This window comes from Erpetoichthys calabaricus, chromosome 8 (assembly GCF_900747795.2).
Source record: "Erpetoichthys calabaricus chromosome 8, fErpCal1.3, whole genome shotgun sequence".
NCBI classification, from domain to species: domain Eukaryota; kingdom Metazoa; phylum Chordata; class Cladistia; order Polypteriformes; family Polypteridae; genus Erpetoichthys; species Erpetoichthys calabaricus.
This window is the reverse complement of record NC_041401.2, coordinates 177,928,973-177,940,116: the sequence shown is the minus strand read 5'-3', so window position 1 is coordinate 177,940,116 and position 11,144 is coordinate 177,928,973. Positions and strand designations below refer to the sequence as shown.

General features: G+C 36.2%; 1 protein-coding gene across 2 annotated transcripts in view; it reads right to left on the bottom strand.

The window, feature by feature from the left end:
- Positions 1-1,829: 1,829 nt before the first annotated feature.
- Positions 1,830-11,144, bottom strand: part of tmem201 (transmembrane protein 201) — a 104,108-nt gene continuing 94,793 nt past the window's right edge. For both annotated transcript variants that reach the window (XM_051931426.1, XM_028807898.2), the window contains one exon: positions 1,830-2,838. In XM_051931426.1, the coding sequence (XP_051787386.1) occupies positions 2,741-2,838 (98 nt within the window). In that variant the 3' untranslated portion in view covers positions 1,830-2,740. The remainder of the gene's footprint in view (positions 2,839-11,144) is intronic.

Sequence of the window (11,144 nt, the reverse complement as noted above, 5' to 3'; positions counted from 1 at the left end):
ACACAACTTTTTATGTCCAATGGCAAAAAAGGACGAATTTATACACATTAAAAAGAAAAATGCAAAAAAATTCCAGAGGAATAAATAAAGTCTTATATTGTTTAACATGTTTTAAATGGGATTTCAGATTTTTTGTTATGTTTTTGTGTAAAGAAATGATGAAATCTGGCACGAAGGTATTGTAAAGAGCAGTGCCATGCATTAGAAAACAGATAATGCTGATAACTACAAGTAAGCATTCATGTCACATCACCTTTGAAGAGGTAAAATATTTCGCATTCCTGCTATGAGGTCTATGTAGACCCACAGCAGAAGACTTAAAGGATAAAAATCTTTCATTTTGAAGGTGATCAAAAGAAAAGTGTGAAAGATGACAAAATTCCTGAGTGGTCAGTTATTCCACCACTATCCCCATTCTGAACTTTTTTGTGGTGCAGGTAGAGAACCCAAACATTACAGTGTACAGCCTAAACAAATTCTGATCTGCTCATATGTGTTTGTTTGAGCTTAAAGCCCAACAAAACTCTACATGTGTCAGAAACACTTCCCATTAACCACGCTACCGTTAGCACAAAAATGTATTACGTACAGAACAATAAATATGTGCATGGGTAAAGCAGTGAGGCGCATTCACAGAAACACAAACAAACAATTGGCTTCCTCTTTAAGAAATGAGGCTGGAGAAGGGCAAAGGAGATGCTTGAATTAAAGAACTCTGACTTACCAATTTGCTACTAAGAGGTGTTGAACTTGGTATCCATTAAAGTGTCCACGAGTATCTATTACAGACACAAAAATCCTGCTTTGGTATGAATGATGTTGTGCACACTTCACTTAGACAGCGTAGAATATTTTAGCTAGCCAGAGAATTCACCATAAAATACAAGCCAAACAATGTTAAAAATGTCTTTTGAGATGTGACATGTTGATCAACAGTAAATACAAATTTATTCACACAAGTTTTAAGACATATCCTAGTATTTATCAATCAACAGGTTAGTTTCCTGGAAAGAAAATAATTACGGAAAATAAACAGACAGGACTTTTTAGGGGATTGTATTATTTGTCAAATTCAAAAACAAAGTAGACAATAACACTTTCATACCTTAATGGACAAATAGTTGGTTTATAGTAGGTATGTGCTTCCCCATTCAGCTACTCTTGAACTGAGCATTTGCTTCTGACCAAGTGTGAGGACTGTATATTGGTTGGAGACATTCCCTCAAATAAAATTATGTTCAGCCATTGTAAAATATGCATCCTATCCCAAACTTTTCTCTAATGCTGAAAAAAAGAAAAAGAAAATTCCATGTTGTGTACACCTCACCTAGCACAAGACTGCTACATACTAATTGATATGAAAGTAGACTTTGCTTAATTTAATGAGAACAAAAGTATATATACAGTACATGCAATACATAAAACGACCAGGCCTTCAAACTCTCTTCAGTAAACTTCATGGTTTATCTTATTTAAAATATAAATTCAGTATCAGAGGCTGGGATGCAGCAATAACTATACAACCAGATCAACTTCAAACTCTACAAAATAAATGAAAGAAAACAGATAAATTAAGAAACAGGACAAAATCTACAATTTCTGTTGTTGTATGGCATGTTGCTTTGTTCTTCTAATAATATGATAATAAAATATAAAACAAGGCAAAAAGTACAGTTCAAGTACAGAGAACAATCTTTGGTTAAAAAAAACAGTAAAAAGTGCATACAAACAAAAATAAAACAGGGACACAAAAATAGATCCAGCAGGTACACAAAACAACAAAAATACAGTTTTCACCTAATACAAACTGAAAGCAAACAATTCAGAAATAAATCGACAAAGTGAAAATGTTTATTTTCAAGGAGATGGGGAATTGGTGGTAATGACATCACACTTTCATGCTTCTGTTTACACCTGAGAAAGAGTTAATTTGTTCTTTTTTTGGCTCTATATGAGCAATCACAATAGGACAAAATTCGTAAATTACAACAAAACAACTGAGGCATTTCAAGTGAAAACAGAATAAAATTTTTTTTAGCAGCTTAGCCCGGCATGGGTCAAGGACTTGTTAAGTAATACAATCATTGTTCACATTTTTACATTTTGTGTATACATGCAGTACAAAAAAGAAAAGAAAAAAAAAAAACTAGCACCATTTTCAAAAAACGAGGCCAAATTGGTAAACCATTTCATTAAATGTCAGGATTTTCACAATATTTTCATATAAATAAACTTTAACATTGGCTAATATGTAAAATATGCAAAAAATAAATCATTGCTCACTTGTCCACTTGGATTCAGTGACCCAGACTATAAATATTTGCTAAGTGTCCACAAGTAATTTAATCCTCCTCATTACTGAGAGTTGTATGACTTTTAGCTCAGACATGATAACATAAAAGTCTTAAAAAAAAAAAAAAAAAAAAAAAAAGTTCCCTCACTGTAAAGAATACCATGTGCTGCTAGTTTTGCAGAACATCTATGGCTTCATCTGCAGGGACACAATGTCAGGTGCTTTACAAAACAGTTTACGAAACAAGTTAAAAACCACAGCACTAAACCAAGAGCTGCTGAACATTCCCTTTCACCCAGCAGTTAGCAAAAGGCACTTATAGTGCCTTAACTTCTGTACAGGACAGAAACTACACTGCCAGGACAGGCAGAAAGCAGACACAGGACTTGGAATACTGACAAGAAGACCGCCTTCCAGGTGAACTTGTGTAAAAAGAGAACAAAATTGTCACTGAATGCCTTGGTACAGATACACAGAAATGAAGATGATATTCATGGTCAGGCTGATACACAGGATGCCTCGTAAGATGATCTTTCCTAGTAGACCTTTGGGTTTGAACAGAAAGAGAAATTAAATAAACGACAACACTGGTCAAATAATTGCAGTAACAAACATTGCATTATTCACATTTCAAAACATATGGCCCTCTGAACAAAGCACTGTGACATATTAAATTGTTGCTCCCTATATTCCTACATGTGACAACATACTCGGTGATCAAGACGCTGATTCAGAAAACCACAACTCAGCTCAAACAAATTACCTTGAGTTCACTAAATTTTGAGTCATGTTTTCTTAAAAAAAAAAAAAAAAAAAAACTAAAAACATTAATTGACAGAGTATAGTGTGACTAATTTTTGGTTTAAAAACTTTTTCTTTAATCCTAAATTGGCTTTACTTTTACGGGTTTATTTATCATTAACATATATTGCGTAAAAAATATAATAATAATATTGAAACAATTATTGTCATGTTTTATTGTTAGGCTATACAATTTTTTTTATTATACTAATGCCACCATCATACAACACGTTTTCCGGCAATTCTCAGTTGTAACCTTAGTTTACAAAATCTTAGGAAAATCACAGCAATTCACAGTAACACTGTTGTTTTCAATAGTGAAACATAACACCGCCTCTGACTCAGTCAAAGTATTCTGCAACTCATTTCAACAAAATCAAATGGTTTTATTTTATCTCTGTGAGTCACCAGTTGTAGTGGTGAAATCCTGAGAATGCTGGGGTTGACAGTCAATGAATGCATAACCAGAAGTAAAATGCATATAGTGAAATGACCAGAAACAGTGAAGGAGGAAAACAAGTGTTTAGGACTGTGAAGATGGAGAAAAATGTTCATAACAATTTGGAGACAGCATATGTCTGTTTGTTTGAAAAAAATGAAAACAAAACAGGACAAGATTAAGGCTAAATTCAACACAGCCAATAAGGGTTTGTTTAATCACCAGGCTAAATTTGGAAGTTCATATTGACAAGCTGCTAAAATGAGATGGTCTTGTGACGCTTTTGCAATGTAATTGTAATGAAAAGTCTGAGACACTTGAGTAATCAGTCACCACCTCCAATACCAAGCTATACATTTTGACATCCTCTGAAGCCATACAATTCAACAACTGCCCAGTCATATGCTTTCCAACTAAAAATCATGTCTAGTCCTGTACTGTGATGTATCCTTGAGCTGTTTAAATTTGGCAGCAAGTACTGTAACAAGTACTAGACTATAGGACCATATAACTCCAGTTGCTCAATTGATATAACACCTTCCTTTAAGGCTTGGATAATTTTAAAATAACTGCAATGGTTACTTTGCTCAAATGTCAGTTTTTTCATAGGCAATTTCTTTGCCCTTCCAATACATTTCTCTCTTTCATGCACTAATTGTAACTTAAATTTACTGTTTTATCATTTGCAATCTTCTTCATAAGGTGGACCAAGTGAACTACGTACAGTGTTTGATTCTTTAATATTTACTCAGAGTTAATGCCAATGTCACCAGTTTTGTCTATCATTCTGTTTGCTTGAGAAAAATCAAGGTAACTAGTACTGATTCTTAATTAATCTGTCAACGTTGCTATCATCAATGAATTATGTACTTTAAAACGCACTGAGCACGAAATCCACGTTTAAATTTGACAGTAGATATTTGGTAGCACTAGCTTGACTTCAACAAAATTTAGAATGTTTATAAAATATTAGTTACTGGGTTCTTTTGTTAAAATGACCACCCAAAAAAAATCACTGTAAAACATGTCTAGGAAATGACACTTGACTAATAACAATGTGTCAGTTTCATTTTTATTAAAGATGGCTTTATCTTGTGGCAGTTCATCATGGAATGCAACCGAACCACACTGAATTAAGAGAGCCTCATTCGAATATTCTGTTTCCTAGTTTTTTGTTTTTTCTGCGTACCTTCAACGATTTTTCTCTATTTCACCATGAGGGTCATTTCTCAATGTGCTGTTAACTCTGTGGGCCTTTAAGTTGAATGTTTTGAAATATAATGTCTGCAGCTGTTCCATGCCCTCCTGCATTAGGTCTTCAGTTAAATGTTATTCCTCTCTCTGGCTCTGGGTATAGAGGCCAGAATGTAGTAGAAATTCCTTTAGCTTGCCATCTTTCAAATCTCTCTTTTTTAAACTTTAACTGTCCAATAACACAGCCCTCAAGTACTATGATTGCTTGAGGCAGAATTAACACATTATTCTATAGAGCAAGAGTAAGCACCGAAACCTCTAAAAAAGATAATGCAAAAAATAACAGAAACCAAGAAAAGACAGCTTTCATTACCCCGAATGGTCGAATGGTGCTCTATAATGTGAATGCACAGGTACATACTGCTCATCCTGTTGAAAACACCCACCAATAAATGTGAACATCCAAAGCCGAGCCTTAACAGTTGATGAATGTCATTATAACCAATTCAAATCCAACAAATGTAAACAAGAGCTAGGGGCAGCTAGGGAAAGCCCATTACATTTTCTGGCTCAGCTGTAGAAGGCCAACATCTCTTTGCTCAACTCAACTTTCTACCGTGTACCGACTGCTGCCAGTTAGGCATGGCTCCCTTACAAAACAGAATTAGATAAACAACATATACCAGTGGTTTCCAGCACCAAGTCAAAAGGACCCCTGTGGCTACAAGGTTTTGCTCTAACCACTCTGCTGATCAGTGAGTCATTTGCCTCTAACTGATCTTGTTTTTTCTTCTCTTATTCATTTGATTTACATTCTGTCACACACATGCGAATGAGAGGCAGTTAAAGCGCTCACATGATTACAATTACATGCCAGACCAGGGAATGGCAGTATTCACTAACCCTTTCTCTCTTTCCAGAAAGTTGCAGACCAACTGAATGAGATCCCGCCTGCATCAATTCCGGTTCCAGGCCCTCTGATAACACTTCCTCCAGTTCACCTACTATATAGGATGTCAGTATAACCACCACTTGTATCAGTGTTACTCAGTTCTGTATTGGACTCCAACCTGTAAAGACATTTATTTGATAAAAACCCTTTTCTGATTTTGTGTTCTTTATTTCCACAATTCATACGAAGTTTAGAAATACTCATATTTTTATTACTCCGTTTTAAATTTTTTAGAAATGAGTATTTTTGCCACAGTTTTAATTTTGTAAGTCTTCTTTGTTATTTTTTTATTCTCACTTTTCAATGAAGTTTGCTTTTTTAATTGTATCCTAAAAATGGAAATTAACAATGAATGAAATAGACAGAGCACACGACACAGAATGACAAAAGACATTTACACTAGAAACTTTAAAACTGGTCTTGCTAATTTTAATTAAATGTATGAAGTATTTGCATGCTTTTTTTTTTAAATATATATTTTTTAAAGATTTATCATTACCAATTTAATTTCATCTTTCCAGTTATTTATGCCAATACTTACTAACAGACATGACAGTGGGTATTGATACTGAAGTAACCCACAGTCTTTCAGCATCCATTTGCCCCATGTCTGTTCCACGTGTTGTTAATTATCATTATTAGGATACAATTAATAGAATAAACTCCACAGGAAAAAAGATAAAGTAACAGGAAAAGAACAATAGGGTTAATAAAACTATGGGAAAATGAGTATTTCTAAAATCCTTATTAATGTAATTCCCACACTGCTCATCTCTTTTAAATTAATTATTAAGGGAAGAAAAAAAAAAAAAGAGTAAGAGTATTTAGAGGTAAAAATGACTGAAAAAGTGATTTAGAAACTGGTTGGAATAAATATCCGCATACACAGAAACAATCCAGGACTGGGCTTGGAAACCAGTGGACTAAAGAATAGACTAATGGATAGACTATCTCCAATTTCACTTCTTAAACACATCCACATTTACACTCACCAGAGCACTATCTGTTCCTAAAGTAATGAATTTGCTCTTTCCACTAGTTCAGATTAGCCTGGTCAGCTCTGATTTTTATTCCATAGTGTCTGTGCATTTCAATAGTCTTACTCAGCCAAGTCTATAGGGGGATTTACAACTAAATCTATAAAGAGGTTCGAATCCATATGCAATCATTGCACCTCTTTATCAACAAGTCTGTTCTATCTCTAATATATATTTCTCTTCTGGTTCGTCCTGCTTCCACTTCAAAACCGGTCCTGCCCACACGCAGCTGACATGGCATTTCTCGATTTCTATTTGTCGTCTTCTATGTCATGCACTATACTGGCCTGCTGAGCGTAATACATCCAACAAGTACTCGAGGTGCTGCCACAACGATGAAGTAAGCTTTACCACCTTTGCGTGAGCCACCTGTGTCTTTACAACAGCTTCTTACACAGCAAACATCAGAAGCTAAAAATTATCGTGAACACATTCGAGAATACAACTCTTCTCTAGCGTTTGCTTCCATGGGTGCACAGATAACTCAACCTCCTGGCCACGGACCACACTGTTTTAAAATACACGGGCAAATTTATCACCAAATCTCTCCACTATACGCTAACACTTCTACCTCTCCAGGATATGGACAGTTGTATGTTTTTGACACAGCGCAAGCTACTGAAGTACGCTTACAAAATAAAGCAAACTCTGCATGCAGCGAAAATTTACTTCTCCAGCTAGATTCCATGCTCAGAACCATCGACCCCTTCGCTAAATCGTACAAACACATGTATGAAATTGCTCAGTCCAATCCAACAGCATCTGTACAAATTGTTTTCAAGGAAAACCCTAGGCAGGATTTACGATGATACAATGCCCCGACATGTCACACCGATGTTGCAGCGATTTTCGCTGGAGAAGATGGCGAAACGCCTGCTGAAAGGGACATTTGCATCTATCCCATAGGCAACTCCTGTAAACAGATTTCCATGCTCAATATGAATTGTGGTCCTATGGTTTACCCACTTTTATTCCCTTACAGAGACATTGGCAGGCACAAGATTTACAACATGTTCCCGATAAAGAACCACTAAGCGAATAAGGCTTACTCAATGCCAATTTTATGCGTACAGATTAGCAATGAGGAATATACATTTAGTATTTTGCACTCCAGCAGCAAACTATTCCAACAGTACGTCATAGATGCGTATGTTAAAACGGAGGGCGGGCATCTCAACTATCTCAGATTACATCAACAAGATCTGCGCGTGGAACTATCAGACACACTGCAAGCAAACGCTGAAAATAACAACGTACGTGTAGGCAAAATGATCATATTACTGGCCACATTTCCAGGAAGTCCAAGATACATGCAACAAAACTATCAGGATGCCATGGCCATAGTACGTAAATTCGGAAAGCCTGATTTATTTATCACTTTCACATGTAATCCTGCTTGGCCAGAAATTCTACATGCACACTGCGTCTTTGAAGAAGTATTTATTTCTTCTTGATTTCTGAATTCCTTTCTCACTGTTTTCCGTTCCTATTCTTACACCACCGTATGCTACGGCGGTCGTCGGCTAGTAATTAATTATTGTAATAACTACTGTAACGACGCAGGTCCGCTCCATGCTTCCATCGTCCTTATGGGGAGCCCTGAACCCGACACCATCGGGAATGTCACCGAGATGAGCTGACATATGAGGACAATTCTCTAATGAAGCCAAGAGATATTTCCAAAAAGTGACAAAGTGCTTTTATTAAAACGATAATCACAGTGTCCAAATAAAAAGTGCATCAGGTTCAATAAATAAATCATAAAACCAAGTGTTCAGTGGGGATAAAAAAAACCCCATAAATAAATCCTTTAAAATCCGAGGTTAAAAAATGCAGAAGTTAAAATGCAGTCTCTCTCTCATTACTCTCCGGCCCACCTCCGTCTCTCATTCTCCCTGGCTCACTCATTGCTCCCGCAGCCGGTGGAGACCCAACAGCCACGAGCTCCTGTCGGCTGACTTCCATCTTAGCTGCCTCGGATTCCTCGGGAGGACACCTGCCTTGCTCACCTCACTTACTTGAAACATTCAGTGGGGTAGATTAGTCCCTAGAGCGCCACAATCAAACACTCCTTCGCGGGGCCCCAGCTCGTTCGGTCTCCTGCTTCTAGGTGGCCAGATCCTCCTGCTTAGACTGCTATTTCCCGTCATTTAACCTCCTTTCTCGCTCTTCCTCCTCTCCTCTATACATCTATATTCCCCCTTTTCCTGATGTCGACCCGTATATATAGCCCCGTCTGCCCACACTTTAATCACACGCTGCAAGAAGCCAATGAAGCAATTGAGAATGAACGCACCCACACGTGCAGGTACGACTCACTCCAACTACCTCATTAACTCCCCACGGTCGTGCAATCGTGCCCACAGAGAACGGCTATACATGGTTTTACAGATTAAAACTTGGCCCTTTTTTTTTTTTTGAAGCCACGGACCTGCTATACCACAACTACATTTATATAGCACTTTCCTAACCATTTCAAAGTGCTTTACACAGACAGCAGGGGAGCCACTTCAAACACCTGCAGTATGTATAGCATCAACCTGGATTATGAGACAGCAGCCATTATTGCGCGTTAGTATGCTCACCACACATTCTCTCTCTCCTACCTTCATTGCATAATAGCTATTTAGCCAATTAGAAACCAGGGATGGTTAGGTGTCAGAATGGGCAAAGCCAAGGTGGGCAATTTAGCCAGGACATCGGGAAACATCTCATCTGATATTGTATTTTATTACTTCTATATATTTTTTTCGTGCATGAGTCTTTCAGGACATTTTCTTTTATTTAATTTGCAATGTATACAACAAACATCCATGCCATCCTTTTTCAGCAGTACAATTCAAAACCTAAAATATGGAACATCAATTATTTGTGATCAATCTCATAAGGCACACTGAACTTAATTTTTCAGACTTTTTTGTTCCTAGAACAAAACATGGACCAAGCTAATGTGCATGTCAAGGCATAAGCAATCATACCGTTTTATATCCTTGACAGGTATAATGCTTTCTCATTGCCTCTTTCTTGAAATAATGTCAACAACTTATACATTCATTTTCCCTAGCAATATCCTTACCTCACTGTTTGCTGCTCTGCATCATACTCGAGCTACGCAAACTCAGGTAGCTGTAATGTTTTAAACACTTGAACGGCTGGCTATGGTACCGTATTCTTGGCCATCAACACTTGTCATGCTACTCAGTTTGAGTCTGTTGCTATTGGAGCAACACTTTTGAAAGGAGCTGATGAAATGTGGAGAGGTGGAAAATAATTTTGAGCTTTACCATGGCAGTAATAAAGTATAAAGACATGTTGTAGAGAAGCAGTTTTTTCATCACCTGCTAAACACCGTTAGTGATGTTAGCCTAAAGTGATGTGGAAATGGTAGGAAGTACACCTCCTAGTTGTTATTAATTACTTAATTAAAAACAAATAATTAACCAATTTTTTATACATTTGCAGCTGTCTTCGTTGTCTTATAGACCAGACCTGTTTCCAGGATAAACACAATTAAAGCAGGAAGCCGAGCCTTTAGCTGTGGGCTCCTCAAACTCTGAAATGGTCTATCAGTATTAGTAATGACTCTTTTGAATCAACATTTCAATTAAGGCTGAAAACTCAATATTCTAACAGAAGCAACTCTTGCTGGAAAAAACATTGAGAATATGTGGCGCTTTCTGAAATGCAACAATAAATACCCTATACTGTTCTACACCTAAAGAGTTGTTTGCAAGAAGAATGCAAAAAAATTGCACCTAAAAAAACAAAAAAATTTTTTGCCTTCAAAACCTAAATATTTATTATTAAGTATTGTGCAAAGAAACGTCACATTTACAAAGTGGTAAATTCTTTACTGTCCAAACTTTATTGGGAATATGCTGCAATTATAAAAATCAATACAAGTGTTTATTTTTGAAAAAAAATAAAATGAATTAGTTGTAAAATTAAATAATGGGCTGTTATATTGTTTTCTGTTCAAAGATTATTTTACTAATCACATCTTTCTATTTTTGCTTGCATTTTCCATACAATGCCAACTTTTTCAAAGTTGAGGTTGTACTATATCATAAGCTAATTCTGTTTAAAATAATAAAAAAATAAATAATTATATACATTCTCATATAAAAGTTGTCCCCCAAATGAATGAAACACAAAAGACAGTAAAAGATGGGCAAATCAGCTACTTAAATCCAAATTGCTCAGCTTCTCAGTGAGCCATTGTGTGCTCCGATAACACAAACTCTCTTAACAGATTTTTACCATAGTTAGGCATCATGCACTGTGGCTGCCATAACATAAATTAGCCATTCTTTACTGTGGCTAAGCGTTGATGTTTAAAAAAAATGAAGAAGAAAATGTAACTTAAGTATTAAAAGGTACAAAAAGAAGTTGATCAAATGGCAAAATTTGATTGCAAAAGAAAAAACA